The sequence below is a fragment of the Peromyscus maniculatus genome, chromosome 1, assembly GCF_049852395.1.
Source record: "Peromyscus maniculatus bairdii isolate BWxNUB_F1_BW_parent chromosome 1, HU_Pman_BW_mat_3.1, whole genome shotgun sequence".
Classification (NCBI taxonomy): Eukaryota; Metazoa; Chordata; class Mammalia; order Rodentia; family Cricetidae; genus Peromyscus; species Peromyscus maniculatus.
This window is the reverse complement of record NC_134852.1, coordinates 116841439-116866954: the sequence shown is the minus strand read 5'-3', so window position 1 is coordinate 116866954 and position 25516 is coordinate 116841439. Positions and strand designations below refer to the sequence as shown.

The 25516-nt window shown below is 39.9% G+C and overlaps 2 protein-coding genes across 2 annotated transcripts; both read right to left on the bottom strand.

The window, feature by feature from the left end:
• Positions 1-9879: 9879 nt before the first annotated feature.
• On the bottom strand, positions 9880-10830 carry LOC102915936 (olfactory receptor 2AG1-like). Its single transcript, XM_006991752.1, has one exon. It carries the CDS (start codon positions 10828-10830, stop codon positions 9880-9882), a length of 951 nt encoding a protein of 316 aa, XP_006991814.1.
• An 11065-nt stretch (positions 10831-21895) lies between these two features.
• Positions 21896-22843, bottom strand: LOC102915625 (olfactory receptor 2AG1-like). Its single transcript, XM_006991751.1, has one exon. It carries the CDS (start codon positions 22841-22843, stop codon positions 21896-21898), a length of 948 nt encoding a protein of 315 aa, XP_006991813.1.
• Positions 22844-25516: the final 2673 nt, after the last annotated feature.

The following is a 25516-nucleotide window of genomic DNA, read 5'->3' as shown; positions in this document are numbered from 1 at the left end:
AAACTCTGTGTAAAATTGATGCCATTGATATTGACATATATCAATGAACAATGATTGTTAATTCCTGGATGGTGGCTGTGGTGGTGGCATGTGTATGTGTGTTTCTATTCTTTTGGTTTTTCTAATGTGAGATTGTAACTGGAGTTATCTCCAGTCCCACCTGGCAGCTACTCAGACTCAAACACACAGACGTTTATATTATTTAAACTGTTTGGTCCAATGGCTCAGGCATCTTCCTATCTAGTTCTTAAATCTTAAATTAACCCATTTCTATAAATCTATACCTTGCCACGTGGCTCAAACTTACGGGTACTTTTCAGCCTGCTCCCCATGGCAGCAGCTGGCAGCGTCTCTCTGCCTCAGCCTTCTTCCACCTCCCAGAATTCTCCTCCATCTTTGTCCTGCCTATACTTCCTGCCTGGCTACTGGCCAATCAATGTTTTATTTATCAACCAATCATCCACAGCATAAGATAATTTCCTTCCTATGTTTTCATGGGTTTAGTTAATCTCCTTTGGCTGGAGTTTTGTTTCTAGCACCTTCTGTAGGACTGGATTTGAAGATACATATTGTTTAAATTTGACTTTGTCATGTATTATTTTGTTTTCGCCATCTATGATAATAGAAAGTTTTGCTGAGTATAGTAGTCTGGGCTGGCATCTGTGGTCTCTTAGACCCTCTAAGTACATCTGCCCAGGCCATTCTGACTTTTAGAGTCTCTATTGAGAAGTTGGGTGTAATTCTCATGGTTCTGCCTTTACATTTTACTTGGTCTTTTCCCCTTGCAGCTTTTTTCTTTGTTCAGTATGTTTAGTGTTTTATTATGTGGCAAGGGGACTTTCTTTTCTTGACCAATCTGTTTGGTGTTCTTTATGCTTCTTGTATCATATAGTTATCTCCTTTAGGTGAGGAATATTTTATTCTAAAATTTTGTTGAAAATATTTTGTGGGTCTTTGAGGTAGAATTTTTCTTCTTCCTCTATTCCAGCTATTCTTAGGTTAGGTTTTTTCATAATGTCCCAGATTTCCTGGATGTTTTGGGCCAGGAATTTTTTTATATTTAACATTTTCTTTGACTGATGAATCTATTTCTTCTATCTTATCTTCCACACCTGAGATTTTGTCTCCATCATCTATATTCTGTTGTGGAAGCTTGCCTCTGTAATTGCTGTTCTCATTCCTAGATATTTTCATTTCCAGAATTTCCCAGTTTGTGTTTTCTTTATTACTTCTATTTCTGTTTTCAGGTCTTCCACAGTTTTATTCATTTTCCTCAACTGTTTGCTCTATCTTGACTTTCTTTTTTTTTTTTTTTTTTTTTTTTTTTTGGTTTTTCGAGACAGGGTTTCTCTGTGTAGCTTTGCGCCTTTCCTGGAGCTCACTTGGTAGCCCAAGCTGGCCTCGAACTCACAGAGATCCACCTGGCTCTGCCTCCCGAGTGCTGGGATTAAAGGCGTGCGCCACCACCGCCCGGCTATCTTGACTTTCTTTAAGGAATTCATTTATTTTTTTTCCAATTGGTTGTGCTTTCTTGGCTTTCTTTGATGTATCTTTTTATTTATTTCAATTGTCTATGTTTTTCTGGATTTCCTTAAGGGATTTATTCATTTCTTCTTTAAGGACCTCTATCTTCTTCATACATTCGGTCCTAAGGTCTTTTTCTTGTTCTTTAGCTGTGTTGCAATACTCAGGTGTAGCATGAATCTTAAAGGCACTTATTAGTAAAATCAAACCTGAGGCCAGTTATTGGGGTGAACACTGGAAGATCAAAGAGACAGAACAATCCACAGCTAACCTGGCCAACCTCTCAGCCGATCTTTCCTCAGACTGGAAGCCTCTGTGTCCTCATATCCAAATGACTCTCAGCTGAACTTTGCTGCTCAAAACCTAGAAGCTTAACCAGCCAAATGCTTAACTAGCCAAATGTTTAACCAGCCAAATGTTTCGAGTTTCTGGTCTTCACGCCTTATATATCTTTCTTTTCTACCATCACTCCCTGGGATTAAAGGCTCACTTTCTGGGATTAAAGGCGTGAGTCACCATGCTTGGCTATATCCTTGAACAGATGGATTTCTGCCTCTGGAATGCTAAGATTAAAGGTATGTGCTACCACTGCCTATCCTAAGTATCTAGTGACTTTTCTGTTCTCTGACCCCAGATAAGTTTATTAAGGTACACAATATTTTGGGGAACACAATACCACCACATTTCCTCTCTTTTTGTCTAAAATTTAAAAAAGCTTATAACGAATACAAGAAAAAAATATATCCAACAAGTATATACAATATACACAGTCAAGATTACATTAACGATGTCTAGTCCATTAACATTTGACAGATTCAACCAAAAGGTCCATTATATATATTAACAATATACAGTCCAGTAACACTCAGGGCCTGCTGTAGTAGGAGAACTGGGTTCCGGTGGAAACATATTGCCCTTGCTGTTATTGATAGTGTTCTCACACTGTTTTCTAGGCATCTGGGTTTGGGGTTATTATAGGTCTTGGTGATGATTTCCGGAGTTGTCTTTGTTTGGTGAGTTTTTTGTTTCTTGTCTGGATTTTCAGAGAGTGTGTTTTCTGTGTGTTGCCTGTTTTACTGGTCTGTTCTGGGGGAATGCTTACTTGTGTTGGAGACTGAGAGGAGAGGACACAGGAGTGGGATGTTCTATGGGATCCATAGGGGGATTGGACAAGGGTAAGGGGGGCTGCAGTTGGTGATCTGCTGCAGCATGAGCGATTCCCTGATAATTAGATCTGGGGTACCTGGAGTGTAGGAAGGTCCTTGGGCAGCCTACTGGCAGGAACGGCCTATGGTTGAGCAAAAGGTGTCTGCCCATAGTGGGTTCTGGGACACAGCAATGAGGGGTTGAATAGAAGCAGGGGGCAGTATGGTCTGTGGGATTCACAGTGGACATGAATAGGGGTAAAGGGAGACTCTCATGGTATTCTGTTGCAGTGCCATGGATGGCCCTAAGAATTAAGAATGCAGGGAAGTTACAGGGACAGCCTGCCTGATCTTCTGGCATCTAAGTAGATTTAATTTGCATTTTTATGATGGCTAAGGATGTTGAAAGTTTTAGTAGATATTTCTCAGTCATTTGATTTTCTTTGTCTGAGACCTCTCTATTTACTTCCATGTCTCAATTATAATTAAATTGTTTGCTTTCTTGGTGTTGTTTTTCTATTTGTTTATTTGTTTTGCATTCTTTGAATTTACTAGATACTAATGCTCTGTCAGAGGTACAGCTGGTAAAGATGTTTTATGATTTTGTAGGCTGCCGCTTCACTCTAATGATGCTGTGTTTTTAACCACACAGGTTTTCAGTTTCATGGGGTATCATTTATTGTTTATCTTAGTAACTGTTCTACTGGGATCATGTTCAGAAAATTCTTTTCTTTGTCTACAAATTGATGTGTATTTGTAAATTTCTTAAGTTGCAGGAAATTGGGTTAACTCAAAGTCCTTCATCTACTTAGAGCTGACTCTTGCATAGGGTGAGAGAAACATCTGATTTCATTCTTCTACATGACACTATCTAGTTTGACCAGGACCATTTGTTGATGATACTGTCATTCATCTAATGCATATTGTTGGCCTCTTTGTCATAATCAGGTGGCTGTAGCTATATAGGTTTATATGTGGATCCTTAATTCTACTCCTCTCATAAATGTGTCTGTTTTTATGTCAGTATGATGCTTTTTAAAACCACTGTAGCTTTATTTCATATAACCTGAAATCAGGAATGGTGATACCTTTTGCAGTATGTTTATTGTTGAGAACTGGTTGTATTATCATGGTATTTTTGTTTCCATATGAATTTTAAGATTATTTTTTCAATCTTTGTGAGTAATTGCATTGGAATTACTGTGGAGATTATGGTGATTCTGAATATTTTTTTGTGGGATTATATTCTTTTACTTAAAGGTGGTATCCTTGATGGTAAAGTATGTTTCTTGGAGACAGTGGAATGATAGATCCTATTTTCTAATCTAATCTGTTAGTCTGTGTCTTTTTATTGGGGAATTAAGACCATTAATATTGAGCTACTATTGAAAAGTATTTATAAATTCCTATTATTTTGGTGATGTGTTTTTTTTCCAGACCTCTTTTGGTTAAGTGTTCTGGGATTATTTAGTCCTTGTCTTCCTTTAGGTGTGGCTAACCTATTCAGACTGAAGTATTCTTTCTATTCTCTGTATAGCTGGCTTGGTAGACATAAATTCCTTAAATTTGCTGTTATTATGAAATAGTTATCTTTCTTTCTACTGCAATTGATAGTCTTTCTGATTATAGTAATCAGGCTACTCTGTGTGACCTTCCAGAGCTTTTAGCATTCTAGGCCCTGTTGGCTTTCAGTCTCCATTGAAAATTCAGGTCTTATTCTAATAGGTCTGTCTTAGTGTGTGACATGTTATTTTTCCCTTGCAGTTTTTAAGATCCTTTTTGATGCTGATCTGTATATTCAGTGTCTTGACTATGTAATACCATGAGTTTCTTTTACCTACTGAAATACAAGTACAACTATAGCAGGTAACTTCTGTGTGGTTACATTCTCAGTTCTGGCATCTCTATCCTTTTTATTCTTTATTAAGTTATTAATCTTATCTTCTACATCATAAAAACCTAATGTAAATATGATCATGAGTGCATTCAAGTCATAAAGTATATTGTTATGTTTCATAAATACACTCTTGTTTCCTTTTTAATGGATGATTGACACTTTCGTCTCACCTGGTAACCTTGTACCATACTTCATTTAGAGCAGAGTATTCAGCCCATTTACCTTCTTTTTTCCTTTTCAAGTCTTCCATCCATCTGCATCTGTACTTAAAAAGCTTATACTGGTTTTCCTCAATATAATTCCCATGAACTGCTAACCTTTGTTCAAATTCACTGGACTCCTCAAAATTTTGTTGCTGAATAATAATTGTTTAAACTGTTGTCCTCCAATGTACTGATAGATAATAAAAAAAATACAAATGAATTCTGATTGTCCCATCATAGACACTGTTCCCCACAACTCCATTCCTTACAATGATTGCCCAATTTTTTTTGGCTTCTCTGCATAAAGCAAAAAATAGAAAAGGAGTTTTCATATCCATTTTCTTCTCTGGTCATCTATTCATAGCAATTTAATTCAAATGAAGTTCTTTTCTCATTCCATGGACCTGTTATTGCCAGTTCATCCTTTTGTGTTACGTATAAGAACCCTTTCCTTATTTTAATCTTCCAAATTTTCAGACATGGTTGACCATTCTTTTTTCCCTTGAAAACATTTATTCTTTTGGCTTCCAGAAACAAAGAGACACTAGTTTACCTCTTCCTTTTCTCCACTCTCTTACCCTTTCCTCCCCTGTTTCTTTCTAGTTATGCAAGTCTCTCAATATTTTTTCCAGTGGGGGAAATTAAATCATTGACTCATAAGTGGCAAAAGTACTGAGTATAAGTCACAGTGAGTACTTAGCCTTATATGGAACATGTTTTTCAAGCCTATCCCCAATACCACTAAGGCTGAGAGAACATGGCAGGAGAGAAAACAGAAACAATGTGAGAGCCAGAGAATGGGGAAAAGGGCAGTGAAATGACATTGGAGGTGCATGCTTTGAGGGATGAATAGTAGAATGTAAGTAAAATGAATGTAGAGAGCTGGAATGTGGGGGGACAGAAGGTACAAGCATGTATTGGAATGATGAGGGTTGGAAAATGAGGCAACCAGGTAAAGGCTAAATGAAGTAAAGTGTGTATGCAATTCAAATAAAAAATATAGTAAGAGTGAATATTAAAATACAGTGATATGAAAGAACACTGTGTGGAGGGGAATACTGAGAACCAAAGATTTAAGGTGTGTGGGCAGGAGTGGGTGTGAGAGATAGGAGAAGTTGGTTAAAAATTAGGATGTATCAAGGAGTTTCTATAGCCTCCCCCCCCCAACTAGCATCTGAGCTAATTAAAACATTTCTTTTAAAAGAAGTTTGAACAGAAGTACTCCACATGGGTGAACACTGTTGATCACAGAAGATATGCATTATTAAATGAAAATCTAAGTTCTGCCACATAGAGCTGTGGATATGTACAGTTATTGGCTGCTACCTAGGGCTATGTCTGGATCTATGGATCTGAAGAAGCTGGGGTGTGGTGTCATGTCAGTGGCTCCAGTGGCCCCCAAATGCTCTGTGGATGGTTGGGGCAGGGCTAGCCACCTGGGAGGTTTGGGGGATATCTGGGGGACATGCTGCCATAGGGGCCCTGTTGATTTGAGTGGCCTGCGCTGCCACTGGGCTATGGTGGCATCCAGACTGAGCTGCTCTTGAGGGCCCTGTCTTGATCTGTAGCCCTGCTGCAGTTGGGATCTGTGTTAGCATGGGGGTCATTGGACCTATTCTGTGCTGAGCTAGCCCTGCCTTTCACTGGCCCTGGGATGGCTGATCCTGTCCCTCACTGAATACTGCAGCAGGCAAACTGGTCCTACCCCTAGGGGAGAGCTCATTCTTACACATCGGAAAGATGGTCCCACACATCATCATAGATGTGCACCTCACCTGGGAAGAACACTAGTGTAGACCCTGTGGTCGGGGATGAAGGTAAGTTAACCCCGAGGGTATGAGAGCGGGAGAGCTGATGCTGCCACCTCCTTATTGACCATGTGGTGGCATGGGTGAGGGAAAGATGCCCTCCTCCCCTCACCCATTACCACCTGTGGCAGGTGAGAGAGTTGGTCCTAGGGTCATGACAGTGAGAGAACTAGCCCTGTGCCACATCAGCTGCAGCTCACAGGAGAGCAGGTTCTGTATCCTAACTGGGCAGCACACTAGAGCTGATCCTGTTGTTGGGGGTGCAGATGAGCCAGTCCAGAGGGTATGAGAGCAGGAGAGGTGACCTTGACCTCCATCATAGGCCCCCTACAGCAATCAGGAGAGAGGGCCTTGGCAAAATAATAGAGCTACCCCTGGTGATGAGACCCTGATCTGAGGGTCCAAGAGCAGGAGAACTGGCCCCACTCCTTGCTGTAGGCTGCATTGGGTGAGCTAGCCAAGGCACTGCTGGATAGCTCACCTGGGGAGTGATAATGAGGGTAAGCTAGCAAGCTGACCAACCCAGATACCACCCAGGCCCAGAACCAAGGCTACGTTTGGCCCACCCCAACATCCACTGAATCTTTAAACTGCTGGGGCATGTGAAGGGGATGAACTTACAGATCAGATTCAAAACAACAGGATCTCCATGACACAGGACAACAGGATATCCATGAGGAGTCCTAGTGACACCCCGTTATTGGTGGTATAGCAGAAACCAGAGACCTCAAGCCAGATGACTCGAGGCAATGAACACTTGCAAGTAAAGATGAATGGACTAAAGGGTAAACTGTGTGTCTCCATGGGCCACACTACAGCTTCCATGACAATTTTTTTCTTGTTTTTATTTTGTTTTATTCCTTTGTTTTGTTTGATTTGGGGTTTTTCTTTTAAATTTCATTTTGATTTTTGGAAGAGATTGCAAGGGCAGATGACAGATGTGGAGATGGGGAGATAATTAGGATAAGGACAAATTATATGAATATCACAAATAATGAGTAAAAGTAAAAAAGAAAGAAATAAAGGAAGGAAGAAAGGAAGAAAAAGAAAGAAAGGAAGGAAGAAAAAGAAAGGAAGGAAGAAAAAGGAAGGAAGGAAGGAAGGAAGGAAGGAAGGAAGGAAGGAAGGAAGGAAGGAAGGAAGGAAGGAAGGAAGGAAGGAAAAAAGGAAAGAAGGAAGGAAAAGAAAGTCTAAGTTTCAGATATGAGTTACATCCTGGTGTGTTATTGGTCAGGAAGACCCCAAGGCATGCAATACAGCATAAACTATTATTGCAGCTCTTGGTTGCAAATCATAAAGGTGATAAGTTCCTACTGTTGCAGACACAGTATACTTTGGTTGTACAGTTCTACTTTCAACTTCCATGGCATCAATGTAAAGAATAAAAAGAAGAAACATCATTTCATTTTATAAATGAAGCAGTTCTAACACTATTTACTCTAGATTTAAAACAAAAAAATTAACTAAGAATTAAAAAATTGCCCAAATCAGTAGTACCTCATTATAGTACAACATATTTAAAACAGAGAAAATCAGTCACATTGTTCCTGTCACATATTTTTCCAAATTTCAATTTATTTTCTGCTGAACAAATTTTAAATTTACTTTTTGAGTTACAAGATAGTGGGTTTCCATGTGTCTTTTCCATACAGCCTTTATTTTTATCAATCTTCCCTCCAACCTATGTCTTCTGACTTTCTATACCTAAGTTTTTAAAGGATTCCACCACCAGTAGTCTCATCTATACTTTTATAACCCCTATGTTCTGCTAACTTCTCTCTTTTAAGCTTCCCCCTACTGTGATCTCCCCTGTAAACTTCCATTGCTTCTACAGATACATCAGGTTAAACATATAAAATTAAATACTCAAAGTTAGGATCTACATATGAGAGAGAACATGTGGCCCTTGTCTTTCTGCATATGAGTTATCTCAGTCAATATTACTTTACCAGTTGTATCAATTTACCTGAAAACTCATAACTTCATTTTTCTTTTTAGTTGAATAAAGTTTTATCGCAATTCCATTCCTAGCTGTTGTGAACTGAGCAGAAATGAACATGCACAATCAAATATCTATATAGCATGATATAGATTCTTTTCAGTATATTCCTAGGAGAGATATAGCTGGGTCATGTGGTAGTTTGAGTTTAGCTTTTTGAGAAACCTCTAGACAGATTTACAAAGGTGAATCACTAGTTCACCTCCTGATAACAGTATGTATGTAAACTTACTTACATCCATGCCAGCATTTTCTGCCAGTTTCATTTTTAAAATGGTAATTCTGACTAGAGTTTTAACTGATTTTTAAAAAGCCATGAAAACTAAGCATATACTTGGGGTACCATTGGCTGTTTTGACACGTATTCAGATTGTGTGTGGTTTAAAGGAAACCTACCAAGCATATGGACATTTTAAAATTGTTAAGATGTTTAAAAACATGATTATGAAAAAATATAGACCACTATTTTATTCTGCTTGTTTTTGATATATTATTCACAAGTTAGAAGTAAAACTGACTATTTCAGTTCCAGTCACTTCAAGAAGAAGAAAAACAGGAGGAGCAAGTGGAAAAGGAAGGAGAAAAAGGAGGAGGATGAGACAAAGGAGAAGAGGAAGAGGAAAAGAAGAAGAAAAAAGAGGATAAGAAAGGAGCAAGGTATGTTATGCTACAAATACACACACACACACCACACAGAGAGAGAGACAGAGAGACAGAGAGAGAGAGAGAGACAGAGACAGAGAGACAGAGACAGAGAGAGACAGAAACAGACAGACACAGAGAGAGAGACACAGAGAGAAAGACAGAGATCTAAGCAAAGCCATCTTTCAAGCTATCTATGCTGATGCTTCCAGGGACATGAAAAGTGAACATGAACTATCTGTGCTGCTTGATATCTTACCAAGAGTAGTGGATTTAAAATTCATGCAAGCCTCAAAAGTATTCTCATATTGATCTCTGAGAAACTCATTTAAGACTCACTACTCTTTTTTAGATTTGGTATGGATATGGGACATGAGTGGTCTTGCCTAAGTAATGTCCTTTACACCCTCATAAGCAGCTGCACAGGTAAACAGAGACTAACTTTTAAAGATAAAGCATAATTTTCAACAGTGTGAACCTCTTCTTGTAAAAAGCCACATGAAGACTCAAAGAACTTTTACCAAGGACATTTATAGTCCCTGCTTCTCTAGCAAAAGAAGTATTTTTTACTGCCTTGGTTTCACTGGGAGAATTTCATATATAGCAGGAGTCTGCTGATGCTGAGGAAGAAATAAATCTAGAAGATATCTATGAGAAATCCCTAAAAAGTAGACTGTGTGGGCAGCAACCACTTTCCCAGGACTCTCCTCAAGGCCCCAATGACCTCCTTATTCCTCAGGCTGTAGATTAGGGGGTTCAAAGCTGGGGTGACAACACTGTAGAAAACAGATAGGATGTTTTCTTGTTCAGGACTAAGGTAGGAACTGGGTAGGACGTACATGACCGTGAGAGCCCCATAGTACAGCCCAACCACAGTTAAATGAGACGAACAGGTGATAAGGGCTTTCTTCCTTCCTTCATTTGAGGGCTTGTTGAGCACTGTGAAAAGAATTAATATGTAGGAAGTCAGGATGAGAGCAAGAGGTGGAATTAGAAATGCCACACCCATCACATAAACCATGAGTTCATATGTGGATGTGTCTGCACAGGCCAGCTTCAGCAATGGAGGTATCTCACAAAATAGGTGTCTGATCTTCCGGGATTTGCAAAAGGGATACTGCATGGTGTGGATGGTATATCCTAGAGCACTCAGGAATCCTAGAATCCATGATGTAGCTACTCCAAGCCAGCAGATGCTTGGCCTCATGAAGATCATATAGTTCAGAGGATGACAAATGGCCACATACCTGTCATAGGCCATGAAGGCCAGAAGGAGGTCCTCTGCACCACCCAGTGTCAGTGCCAGGAACATCTGAAGGGCACAACCCCCTAAAGAGATAGTGTTGTCTTTGAGCAGAAAATCCATGACAGCCTTGGGAATGATAATTGATGTGAGAAAGAAGTCTATGAGAGAGAGCTGCCCAAGCAAAAAGTACATGGGCACATGGAGTTGTCCATCCACAGTGATGACCAGGAGCAGCAGTCCATTGCTAGTCAGAGCCAATGTGTACAGGACTGTGATCATGGAACAGAGCAGTTCAGGAGAGCCACTGTCATCCAGAATCCCCACCAATATGAAGGCACTTCCCAAGGTGGAGTTCCAGGGCTCCATTTTGAGTCATTTCTTTAGCTGCCAAAATAAGATGGTTCAATTCAGTTTTGCTAATATGGACCTTGGTTTTGTAACATTAGAGTTCACTTAGGATGCGCAACATGACTCCAGTAAGGTGACATTTTTCCCACTAGTAAGTAGCTTTGCTTCTTGGTTTCCAAATTTCTAGTTGGCAATTGTATCTTAAAGAAAGATTTACCTAAGTGTACATCATGTACTACAGTAATAATTAAACATAGGATGTAACATGATGAAAATATTATACAAGATAGTAAACCTGAAGAAGTATCTTTCTAAGAGGACCAAACTATCTCTTTAAGATTAATAAAATACCACAACATTCCTTTAGTGTAAATTTGGTTAGTACTTTTAATATTCCAGTTTGCTTTCTGCATAGACATATGAATTTAAATTAATTTAAATATAAAATTCTCAGCTGATACAGATAAGTTATTTCCATAGCTAATCCACATTTCTGCTCTTTTTTTTCAAGATAGTGTGCAACCCTGGCTATCCTGAAACTCACTCTGTAGACCAACTTGGCCTCAAACTCACTGCAATATGTCTGCCTCTAACTCCTGAGTGCTGGGATTAAAGGATGAGCCACTACCTTCCAGCTTGTATGTTCTTAAACAAGGTCTTTCTATATAGTCCAACAAGAACCTTTTGCCTCAGCCTTTGCAGTGCTGGCATTTTAAGTATGCACCAAACTGTCCAACTCATTTTGTACATTTTGTGAGTCCACATTTGTTTGTAAAAAACCTCACTGCAAGAACACAAGGTTGTCCACATTAATTAATTAATTACCCATTTCAAAGCCCCGAATTCTCTGTGAGCCTGAAAGAGGATTACTGTCTAAAGCTGGGGGAAACAAAGTTTGAGAAAGTGTTGGGTTTATAGTTAAACCTTTATAATCAATGTGAACATTTTTTTTTATTTTAACAGATTACTATACAATGTGTGCCTGCAAAGACATAGAAATAAAAGATTTCTGCCCTTCATATAAAAATGGTTTTGTTTATGCTTAGGAGATATGACAAAATTCCACCAAGGAAGAGGTACTCTGTGATATAATCTGCCCAAATAATCCTATCCTAATACAGCCATTGATCCCAATGTCCATGCTCCTTCCTGTAAATATAGATATGCACCAGATAGAAGGGGAATAGGGATGGGGGAGTTTTCTTTCTGGAAAGCTACTATTGAAGCATGGTGCCAACAGCCATGAAAAAGCTGGCAAGAGGAGGGGTCTAATGTTCACAGGAACCTTGGCTGTGCATCATGGAACTGCAGAGATGAAGCCAATTCAGAGCATGAAGTTAAAATGAAGGTAAAAGTGAAACATTTTTGCATAAGTCATATAGTCACTTCTCTGCATATATGCATGAACACTTCATTAGTCTATATTGGCTTCTCTGGGGACCAACAGTCGTTTGAGAAAAAGATATGAGAATGTGGAACAAGTATCTCATTAGTTCAGTTGGTTTTTGAAGGCAATCACCTATCTGATAGATATTATCAGAAGCCAGTGACATCTATAAGGTCTAAAGGCCTGTACTAAGATTCCTACCAGGAATGAGTTACTGAGGACTGAACTATTTTATGGAATCTATCAGTCCTAATGACCCTCTTTTTATATTCAAAAAATCAAAAGTAGATAGACCAAAAAGGCCATGGATTTCAATGCACTAAAAAACTTGACAGATGTTAGTTTAAGTGTTTAGATACTGCTCTTGACTCTAATTCTTGACTCAAATGCCTAAAACCTACATATGTCATTAAAAGAGAGAAAAATTCCTTACCTTAGGTGGTAAGAATCCTACCTACCTGCACCCGGCTTCATACTGGACTGTTTGACAATTAAGGGTGTTTTATTACAAACATTGGGAGGTCAGGTTTTATTTCCTCCAGCAGTTTTTGATTTGTTTAAAGTTTGCTAAGTTGGTGCAGTATATTAGAAATTCATCTCATGTCAGGTGTCAGGGATGTGCTATTGGTTCCTTTTATCTGCAGACATCGCTGAAAATAGCCATGGGGACAACCAAGCAACTAACAGTTTTTGGTTCATCTTCAGACTGTTCTTGGGTGTCACGCTGAGGTTACTATGTTTCTGCTGCTGTCTGTGAACCAATATGAAAGTTGTAGGAAGGAAGTAGAAAACTTAATCTGATATTCAAAAGGCCCTGTCCTGTGCCACTAAACATCCCTGGGGCCAGGAGTACATTAGAGTCTTGTCTTCTATTCCCAAGACCTCCTCACTTCATTTTCCTATGCATATCTTTATATAGACCTATATATTATCTCAAATGACCTCCTTGAAAATGTTTACCTTGGAAACAAGAAAGTTAATGAGTCCTCTTGGGAGTGTTTTCTGGCTTGTCTTACTGAGGCCTTTTGTTACCAGATGAGCTCTGAGGCTCTAGGTTTCTCCTCCCATTGAATGTAGAACCCAATTTCCTTAGCCTCCCAACTACCGATGGGACCTAAATGACACACACACCAAGACCTTACCAGACTTCCCTAAGTTTCTGTGTAATTCTAAACAAAAACTAAAATGTAACTGAATAGAACTGCAAAGGTTCATTCCCTTATATTCATCAGCCTTCTGGTCTAGAGCACAATATTCTCTTCTCAAAATTTGTGGGATGCAGTTTTCCTTACTTTTTTTCAACATGGCTTTTCTGGGTTGTTGTGGAGGTGAGATTTTTTTTTTCATTTTCTTCTAAAAATCCAGCACAGCTTCTGTGCATGGTCATGTTTTGGTGCCATGAGTAATGGTTGAAGAAAGACAGTTCAATTTTCCTTTTATTAAACCAGAAAGTAGAAGGAAATTCATTCAGTACTAGAGCTGTAGAGAGACAATATTAATTAAAATCATCTAAATGCTTTAGGGGATAAAATACCTACTATATAAAAGATACTTAGATAACATTGGCAGTAAGTAATAGGACAGTGAAGACATGTTTTAAAAAATGCTTAGAGACAGTCTGGACTGGCTGAAGGCATCCACAGACCCTGCTGGTGCCATTCAGCTCAGGTGGGAAGAAGACACCCACTGTCCAGCCTGGAGTCCCCACATTTCTGTCATGCTGAAAGCATCTATAGACATGATCAGTGCTGGTAGGTCTCATTAGAATGAGAAGATATATGGTGGAGAAATGGGAGAGAAAGTAGCAGAACAGTTCCCATGCTGTACATAGAGACATCCGGGCCTGAGCTGCTGCCAAGGTCTATATCTGAGTCTATGGTCTTACTGCAACCAGGGTCTGTGTTGAAATCCATGACCCATGTTGCCAACAAAGGCCACTAGGATGCCCCATTTCTGGGCCACCACCTGTGGCCATGTTGGTGTCCAAGGGCAATACCACCACTGGGTCTGTGCTGATTTGAGTGGCCTGTGCTGCCACTTGGGGCCATGGTGTCATCTGAGTCTGAGCTGCTGTTGAGAACCATGTCTGGGTCCATGGCTTTATAGCAACCAGGGTCTGAGTTGGTGTCCATGCCTCCTGCTATCACCAAGGGCTGTGCAGATGCCCAGAGTCTGGTTATTGGTGAAATTATTAAGGCCAGTCCACGTAGTTAAAAGGAAGATTTATTTAGTGGGTAACTTACAAATGAAGGGATAGGTAGGTGGCAGGTTCTGGAAAAGACACAGCATAGTCTGGTGGTATTCTCTGGAGAACTCCCCTTACTCTACCTCTAGTGTCCAGGTCCAGGAAACAAAAGAGCGTGGTGTGTCCTGATCTCCGGTCTTCAGGGCCCTCCCTTGGCCCCGCCTTGTAGGCGTGATAGTTACTGAAGCCTCAGTGGGGGTTGGAACTTTCAGACCAAAGCTGGAATGGCTACCCACTACATCTGGTCAGTCACCTGAGACCAGGTTGGTGTTTCAGGTCATGCTGCCACTGGGGCCATACTGATCTGCGTGGCCTGTGTTACCACAGGGACCATGGTGATGACTGGGCCTGAGCTGTTGCCAAGGGCCATGTCTGGGTCTGTGTTCTTGCTGTAGCTGTGGTCTGTGTTGATGTCCATGGAAACCAAGGGAGTCATAGGAACCATGCATATTGAAGCCCAAGGGCCTTGCTATGCCAGCCCCATCCTTCCATGGCCCTGGGATGGCTGGCCCTGCACCTCATGGGAGAGCTGGCCTCTGTACTCAGGATAGATGGCTTCACCCCTCACCATGGCCAGGGGAAAGTTGTGCCTGACGGCATGGGCCTAGAAGAGCTGGCTCTGCCCCTCACCTGAGGGGGCATTCCCAGTCACCCAGACTGAGCACCTCAGCTACCACCCAGATCCACATCATGGGCCTTAAGTTGGTCCACCCTAACATCTACCCCATCTATGACCTGCTGCAGCATGTGAAGGAACTGGTCCTATGGAAGGATAACTGCAGGATCTCCATGACTCAGGGTAACAGCAAGATATGCCAGAGAAGTTTTGGTGAGGGTCCAGTGATGATGGTGTGCCAGAGGTCTTGAACTACATCAATGAATCATTGCAATTAACATTTGCATGTGGGACTTATTGGACAAAAGGGTATATTGTGTGTCACACTGATGTTCCCAATGCCACTAGGACAAATGAAGAGGTCTTGGAGACACAGGAAGTCCGGAAGAACAAGGTGATTTTTTTGTTTTATTTTTAATTATTTTTGGGGATGAGTTCTTCAGGGGGGACACTGCAGAGGTGAGGGTTAGATATAGAGGGACTGGGAGGTGAGTGGGATTAGGGTGCATGATGTGAAATTCCAAAAGTATCAATAAAAAATTATATTATAAAAATGCTTACAAAATAAAACTACATGCCTGGGAGTGGGTAGGGGTGGAGTTATGTAGATACAGTGCTTGGATATAAATTCCTCATTTTATATATAAAAACATATTTAAATCATCAATTCTACACAACTGTGAACTCTACAGGCTATAACAACAATGACTACCCTGGTAAGATATGACCACTGTTGCAATGATTGAAGGAATGTATTTGGAGTAACCAACCATTTTCTGATTGTATTTAATGCCTACTCCAAAAGTTGAAATCAGTATCTGGCACTAATATCAGAGCCAAGAACCTCTGGTTAAATGGATCATAGGCCTGAGGGCAGAACCTACTATTATTACTCTACTAAATCAGCAGCACATTAAGCCAACTCTTAATGACTTGTCATTATAACTACAGATTTTTATCAGAAGAGTTTCTGTTTGTAGATGATGATAATTAATACAGAGACTATAAATGGCCAAGGTTCAAAGAGACTACAGAATGATCATCCCTAAAGGGATCATCTATATCACATATTTCCTTCCAAGGCTCCTGGGGCACTGTGAAAGAAAGTGTAACAAGAGCCAGGGGTCACTATAAGAAAATAATGTTTTCTGGAAATAACAAGGCAGTTATACATGTGGGTTTACAACAGTGGAGACAGCATGTATAAGACCTACTCAAGCTGAAGCCAGACAAAATCCAAACATGAAAAAGTGAGGTAGGCATGGAGTCCCACTCTTAGCTAAGTATATATTAGCAGTTGGTTGCTGCTCAAATAGAGTCAGTTTTCTTTAAGGGTGTGACCCCTGGTGAGTTAACCATGCTCCAGTGGAAGGCCACACACCCAAGAGTTTATAGGAAATACCAACTGTATTTTATGAATTTTAAGAGAGAGAGAGGAAGGGAGGGAGTGAATAAGGGAGAGAGAGAGAGAGAGAGAGAGAGAGAGAGAGAGAGAGAGAGAGAGAGATTGAGAGAGATTGAGAGAGAGGGGGAGAGTGTAGCAGGAATCTTCAAAGTTCTTATTAATAAAATCAAACCCGAGGCCAGTTATTGGGGTCAATGCTGGTAGATAAGAGAGACAGAACAAGCCACAGCTATCTCACCTTGCCAGTTCCTCAGCTGGTTGTGTTTCCTCAGACTGGAAGCTTCTGTGTCCTCATCCCAATGGCTCTCAGCTGAACTGCTGCTCAAAAGCCTGAAAGCTTAACCAGCCAAATGCTTCTAGTTTCTGGTCCTCACGCCTTATATATCTTTCTGCTTTCTACCACCACTCCCTGGGATTAAAGGCTGGCTTTCTGGGATTAAAGGCGTGTGTCACCATGCTTGGCTATTTCCAATGTGGCCTTGAACTCACAGAGATCCAGAGGGATTTCTATCTCTGGAATGCTAGGATTAAAGGTGTGAGTGCCACCATTTTCTAGCCTTTGTATCTAGTAGCTGTCTGTTCTCTGACCCCAGATAAATTTATTAGAGTACACAATATTTTGGGGAACACAATACCACCACAGGAGAGAGATTGAGAGAGAGAGAGAGAGAGAGAGAGAGAGAGAGAGAGAGAGAGAGAGAGAGAGAGAGAGAGAATGCAAAATTGGCTGGGAAGAAAGGGGGGCTAGATCTTGGAGGAACAGAGAAAGAGAGAATATTATCAAGATACAGTGTTCAAAAATATTTTTTAAAAACTAACCAAAAATGAGAAAAAATATTTAATTGTCAAAAATTATTCTTTGAAAATTCCCTAAGTGTATAAAATGAAATACGTATCCTCAGTTTCTTTCCTTCAGCTCTCCATGGATTCCCCCAACACACCATGTACTCTTTTTAAAAAAAACCTTTAAAACCAATTAGTGCTGCCCATATATGCATGGGTGTGTGGCAGTCCAATGGACATGAGGAGGAGCCTAACAGTTGTCCACATCTTCATAGAAGAATGATTCTCCTACACCTGGCAACAATCAAGTGCCAAGAAACACCTTAGTCAGAGACAGGACGCTGTAACTCATTCCCCTTCTAGGCTTGAATTTGGGGTGACTTGATAGTTTGCAATTTTTTTTTAAACAAGTAACTATAGTTTCTTCAAGTTCATGAGTGCATTGCTGCATCATGTCCACAAGATAGAGCATTTCACAGCCCTTTCCCTATACACTGGCTCTTGCATTCTTTTATCCTCCTAATGCACAATGTTCCCTGAGTTGTGGTGTTGGGGTTAATGAAGAAGTTCCATTTAAAGCTGGGCACTCATAGTCACCTATTCTCAACCCTTTGGCCACTTATCAGTCTCTTCATTAAGTTCTCTCCACTACATAAAGAAACTTCTCTGATCAAAGCTGAGGACAAGCCAAGTCATGGTTATACACAAAAATATTTAGAAGGCAATTTCACAATATAATTAATTTTCAAAATAGTAAATACTAGATTCTACACTAGGGCCTCTCACCTCTGCAGACATGGACTTTAGGGAATGTTTACTGTATCATGTATCGTATCTGCCGGAATTCTGACATGTGCATCAGGACTCAAATACAAACAGAATGGTTGCTCACTCAGTAACAGTCATATCGCTAGTATATATATATATATATATATATATATATATATATATCTTGTCTACCATGCCAGTATTATAGCATCCAGATTCCAGCACTGGATAAGACCACTTACATCTTTTCTGAACCCAGAAAGATTCTTAGTATCTTTAATTACTATCTAGTCAGTATTGAAGAGGTTTTCTGATCTGTTTGAGATTTATTTCTCTATATCCTTCAGTAAAAGTGCATGATATCTTCAGCAATATTATTTTATCATGTAGTTATGGTGAAATAGAAGTTGCATGAATTAATTTGGAGATCTCTGGGCCCTCACTGAGCAGTAATTTTGGGAAGGTATTCTATGCCTGACACTGTGATTTTAATGGCATATGTCTTCTTGGAGAGCTACTGTTCACCCATGCAGGGTAGCTCCATTAGTATTTCTTGTATAAACTCATGTTTTAAAAAGAGTTTACTAAATTGTGGGGTTTTGTAAGACTTTTGGATGCATTATTACTTTTGGTTAACTTAAGCACTCTATAACCCCATTCTCTATACCCATCACTGCTTAAGTGTAATCCCCACAATCCTCCCTTCTTTTATATCAGATGTGTTCTACTAGCATGCTCAATTACATGTTCAAAATTGTTTTTCAAAGTAATAGGTTTCCATGTGTCTTTGTCATAGACCCTTTCTTTAGGTTGACCTCCCCTTGACTTCCTCATCTCCCTGCTCTTATCTGCCCCTCCCCATTTAAACCTTTCCATCTTCAGTATTCCACCTCTCTATGTTCATTTTATCTATAATCTCTCTACTCTCTCTTAATACATCCCCACAATGACATGTTTCAGGACACATGAATTCTACATGAGTTGTGCACCAAGTTAAATGCACAAAGCAAAAGATTTGTAGCTTAGATAGCCATGTGGGAGAGAACATTCTGTGTTTGTTTACTGGGCCTGAGTTACTTCAGTATAACTTTTATATACCATTTACCTGCAAATTTCACTTTTCTTTCCAGCTAAGTAATATCTTATTGTGTACACATAACACATATTCCATAGCCATTTGTATGTTGACAGATATCAAGGATGATTCCACTTAATAGCTGTTGTGAATATAATGGCAATGAACATGGGTTGCAAACCTTTCAGAATAGCTGTGCCACATGGTATTTCTATTTATATATTTTTGATAAATCTCCAAACTGATTTCCAAGGTGTGCACTAGTTTACATTCCCATTAACAGTGTAAAAGAGATCTAGTTGTTGTGCTTTGTATTCCTGATGATGACCATTCTGACTGGGGTGAGATGGGATCTTAAAGTAGTTTTCGTTTTCATTTCCTAAATAGTTAAGGATGTTGAACACTTTTTATGTGTTTCTTAGCCATTTTATGAGTGAGAATTGTTGAAACCAAGGTTGGATAAAGCACAGGGACAAATAGCCAAATGAATGGAAACACATGAACTATGAACCAAAGGCTGAGGGGGCCCCCAACTGGATCAGGCCCTCTGAATAGGTGAGACAGTTGATTGGCTTGATCTGTTTGGGAGGCATCTAGGCAGTGGTATTGGGTCCTGTGCTCAGTGCATGAGTTGGCTGTTTGAAACCTGGGGCTTATGCAGGGATGCTTGGCTCAGTCTGGGAGGAGGGGACTGGACCTGCCTGGACTGAGTCTACCAGGTTGATCTCAGTCCTCAGGGAAGGCTTTGCCCTGAAGGAGGTGGGAATGGGGGTGGGCTGGGGGAAGGCAAGGGGACAGGACAGGGGAGAACAAGGGAATCTGTGGCTGATATGTAGAACTGAATGGTATTGTAAAATAAAATAAAAGGAAACAAAAAACAAAAAACTTTCTTTGAGAATTTCTTATAACATGGTTTGATCATACTCAGCCCAAATCTGCTCAGATCTGTCTCCTCCTCTCTTTCCTATTCACCCAACTTAGTGTGCTTTTCATTAACCCTTCAAGATCCATTTGTGCTTCTCAAATATTTTTAGAAGTGTGGTCTTTCACTGCAGTGTGGTTTCCTTCTCAGAGTTTACACTCTTAAAGAAAAGTCCCCCCCAACCGCCGCCACACCATCAGCTAACAACTACGAACTACTTCATGGGGGCAATTTGGTGCTGAAATACTCTCCCCATACTGAGACGTCATCTTTTGGGGATTTGCATAGGTCTAGGATGAGTTCATACATGCAACTTCATTTGTATTCAGAGTATAATGTTTTCTTGTAGTCATCTACCACCATTGGCTCTTATAATCTTTCTTCCTACTCTCCACAATTATCAGTGAACCCTAGGAGAGATTAGGTGATATGAATGTTGCCTTTAGGGATGATCATTCTGCAGCCTGTTATTCTCTGGACCTTGGCCAATTGTAGTTCTCTCTGTTAATCATCATCTACAAATAGATGAAGGTTGACAGAAAAATCTATCCACAGTCCCTCCCTTCTAACAAACTCCCAGATCCACACCATCAAAGCTCTCTTGTGGCTTCATGAACTCTTTATTTTAACTACTGAATTCAATTAGTGCTTCTGGTATGTGCATGGACATAGAGAAATCCACTGGTACATTGTCTTTACATCCAAATAAAATGCCATTGTGTGTGTGTGCTATCATTGATGGTCTAGGCTGCTCCCATTTTCTAGCTATTGTGAAGATAGCATCAATGAACATGAAAGAGCAAGGACCTCTGTAGAATGAAATACATTCTTTCAGTATAAGCCCAGGAGTAGCATGAACATGTCATATGGGAATTCTGTTTCTAGCTTCATGAGAAACTTTCAGACTACTTTTCAAAGTGGCTACAAAAGTTAAGCTCTCACTAACAGTATGTAAGTATTCTCCTTTCCCCATACCAATGCCAGTGTTTGTTGTCATTTGTATTCTTGATAGTGGTCATTTGACTTGGGTATTAAGAGACACAAGTTCCATAAAATTATGCATATATATGGAGTACTATAGGACATTTTGGCACATATATACATTACATAATGTTCATATCAGGCACATATACCAAGCATATAGACCCTTTGAAATTATTAAAGTAGCTCAAGGTGTGCTTGGGGGAAAAAAAGGAAAGCACGGTTTTGTTACTTCTGTTTGCTTTTATTATTCACATTTTAGAAGCATAAATGTTCAATTAAATTCTCATCAGGGCAAAGGAAGAAGAAAGGAGAGAAGGATAAGGAGGAAGAAGAGGAGGAAGAATGAAGGAGTCAGACAGAAAGAAAAGAGAAAAGGGGGCACCACAAAGACATCTGTCAGGACATCCACAGAAGTTGCTCCTCAGAAAGAGAGTAAGAGTTAAATGTGGTTAAGTTTTACCAAATGGGAATGAGATGAAACTGTTACTATCAACACTAATTTTACTAAGATTAGTTGCTTTAAAATTTATGCAAAGGTCAAGAATCTTCTGCTGCAAATACCTAAGAAATTCATGTGTATTTTTTTCTGGTCTTGGTCTAATATGTACTTAAATGGTCAAGGATCATATCTAGGGGGTGATACATTTGGAAACTTTAGCTAAGCAGATACTTTAGAAAATAAAGGTTAGCTTTTAAAAACTATAAAAAAGTAACTTTAAACATTATAAATCACATCCTATAAATACTTCATAAAGAGTGGGGTCAACAAGTCAAGTTCCAAATCTCTAATCACAAGATATAATTTTTAGTGTTTTGCTTTACAGAGAGTATTTCATTTATAGCAGAAATCATCTGATTTTGATCAGAAATGAATGTTAGAAGGGAGCTATTGAAAATATTAGAATGTAGACTGTGCTGGCAAAATTCGTCCTCCCAGGACTCTCAAAGCCCCAGTCACCTCCTTATTTCTCAGGCTATAGATGAGGGGGTTCAGGGCTGGGGTAACAATTGTATAGAAAACAGAGAAGATATTGTCTTGTTTGGGGGTGTGGAAGGAACTGGGCAGGACATACATGAATGAAGCACCCCCATACCACATCCCAACCACAGTCAAGTGTGAAGAACAGGTGACAAGGGCTTTCTTTCTGCCCTCACGTGAGGGCATGTGGAGTACAGTGAAAAGAATTAGTGTATAAGAGGCAAGAATGGCAGCAAGAGGGAGAAGTAGGAAGGTCACACCCATCACATAAACCATGAGCTCATATTTGGAGGTGTCTGCACAGGCAAGCTTCAGTAAGGGAGGGATCTCACAGAACAAGTGTCTGATCTCCCTAGATGTGCAGAAAGGATATTGCATGGTATAGACTGTATATCCTACTGCACTCAGAGATGCCAGGGTCCATGCTATGGCTACCCCAAGCCAGCAGATCCTAGGCCTCATGAAGATCATATAGTTCAGAGGATGACAAATGGCCACATACCTGTCATAGGCCATAAAGGCCAGAAGAAGGTCCTCTGCACCACCCAGTGTCAGTTCCAGGAACATCTGAAGGGCACAGCCCCCAAAGGAGATGGTGTTGTCTTTAAGCAGAAAATCTACAACAGCCTTAGGAGTGATAACTGATGTAAGGAGGAGGTCCATGAGAGAGAGCTGCCAGAGCAGAAGGTACATGGGAACATGGAGTCGGGCATCCATGGTGATGACCAGGAGCAGCAGTCCATTGCTGATCATAGCCAACATGTAAAGGGCTGTGAATATGGCACAGAGCAGTTCAGGAGAGCCACTGTCATCCAGAATCCCCACCAAGATAAAATCACTTCCCATGGTGGAGTTCCAGAGCTCCATTCTGTGAAGCTTTCTTATATTCCTAGGAACAGATCATTCATTGAAATTTTGCTAATATGAACCACAGTTTTGTAAAATAAGATACCCACCATGACTCCAATAATATGCTACTCTTTCCCACAGGTAAATATGTTTACTTCTCAATTTCTAAACATCTAGGTCTCGATTCTATCTTGATAGTAGACCCATCTAATGTGAGTATATGATAATAATAGCATTAGTACACCACCTTGTGGAAATATTACCCATGACAGTCTACCTGAAGAACAATTCTTTAAGAAAGATTAATTATTTCTCTGTTAAGAGTAAAGAAATACTGTCATGCAAGCACTTTAGTATAACTATTTGGCTAATGGCTTAGATATCCCAGTAGGTTTCCTGCTTAGACATTATCCAAGTGTGAATTTCCAATTTGTACAAAGATGTGGTTTCAATAAATTACTTCTGGTGCTTCTGTTTTGTCCATATTTCTTTGTTGTCATTTCTTTGTACATTTTTTGACAAGATCTTTCTATGTAGGGTGGCCTCAATCTATAAACCTCTTGAGTCAACCTCTCAAATGATGGAATTTTAGACATACACAAAACCTTCTGCATTTCGTAAGTCTACATTCATTTGAAGCAAATCCCATTTCATATTAATGACCTCTGTTGCCTAGCCCTACATTCTCCATGATCTGAAGAGGATTATATCTGATACTAGGCAGTATTGTGTTTGAGAAAGTGTTGATCTTGGAGTTAAATTTTTATAATGTCAACATATCTGTTTTTAGCAAATTGTTACATAGTGTGTGCCTGGGAAGGAACAGAAACATAAAATTAAAAAATGATTCTGTTTGTGCCTGGGAAAGATGACGAAAAAGGAACAGATCAGATATTCTGTGTAGTAATTAACCCCAGTAATTCTACCCCAATACAACCATTGGCCCTGATGTTTGCTTTCCCTGCTACAAGTGCAGAGCATTTGTACTAGAAAGAAGGGGCACAGGGATGTGAAGGAAGAGCTTCCTTTCTTATAAGCTGCTATTGTTACATGGTGCCAAAAGCCATAGGGAAGCCAATGGGAGCAAGAGTCTAAGATTGACGGGAGTCTGTGTTGTATATTACCAGACTGAACATATGAAGCCAATTCAACATGAAGCTAATGATGTGAAAATGAGGCATCCTTGTACAAATCACTTAGGCATGTCATATATATTAACATTTCATTAGTCCCTACTGGCTTCTCTGGGGGTTATTTGTGCCCTAACAGTTACAAGGTATGAGGATATGGAGCAAATATCACCACTTTAGTTGGTATTTTGAGGCCATCCATCATCTATCTGATATGCATTATCAGAATCCAGGGATGTCCACAAGGTATAAAGACAGGTATTGTGATTGCAATGTGGAGGAAGGTACATAGGCCCAGACAATTTGCTTTTAATATTCAAAATGTCAAAAACAGACGTGAAAGTGTCATGGATTCAAAGTACTAAGGAACCTGATTAATACAATTTAAATTCTTACAATTTTCTCTACACTGATTTTTGACTCAAAATGTATAAAGGGAGGTTACACACTTCATTTAAATTGATACAAATTCCTTACCTTGGGTGCTCAGAAGCCTAACTGCCTAACTACTCCAGCTTCTCTTGGGGCTTTTTAACGATTGAGGATGTTGCATTACAAACGAGGAAGACAGATGTAGTATTTTTCCAGTAGTTTTCAGTGAGATTAAGCTTTGCTAAATTAGCAAAGTATGTTAAGTATCATTCCAATATCAGGTGTCAGTGCTATTTTATTCCTTCCTCTGATCTACAGATGTGCTCTGAAGATGGCCATGGGAGCAGCCAGGCAGTTAACAAACTTTAGGTAGTGAGCTATGAAGCAAGAAAATGGCTTTGCTGTTCTCACACTTGAGAATTAATAGAAATAACTTCCATTTGACAGGTTACATGAATAGAGCCCCTCCAACCTCATGTAAGTTTTCAAACTGTTCTTGGGTCCTGGTGCTTGTGTTTCTCTTGTCTGGCTGCCATTCAGAAGCAGAAACCAAATCTTCATGAAGCAAGTAAAAACTCAAAAAGATGCTCAAAAGTTTCTGCTGTTTTCCATCTAAATGTCCCCAAGGGCAAGAGTAAGCCAAGGCCTTGTCTAGGAATAAACTTCTTGTCTTCTGATTCCATGGCCTCCTCTCTGCTTTATCCCATCTGTATCTTCAGAGGGACTCATATCCCAACTGAAATGGAAATGTTGGTCTAGAAAATAGTAAATTAATGAATTCTCTTGGGTGTGTTTCTTGGCTTGCTTCTCCTGAAGTCTTCTGTCAGTAATGAGCTACAAGGCCCTAAGTTTCTCTCTTCTTTGTGTACAATGTCCAACTTCCTTGTATTTCCAAATTCTGAGCTCATATGTACACAACACTGACACACAGCCCAAGTAGCCTACATTTCTGTTTAACACTAAATGAAATACTAACAACTGAGTAGCTCAGGCTTCTAGAATGTCTGGCCCTGTGCCTTTGACCATAAGGTGCATTTTCTAGGTTTTGTGAGATGCTGCTTCCCATATTTATAGCCCCTGTAGGCCACACTATTCCCTCTTTCCTAGAGCTACTCCACATATAGTCTATAAATGGGAGTACTGCACGCCACTGACTTTTGGAAACCCTGGACAGTTTCTATATATACTC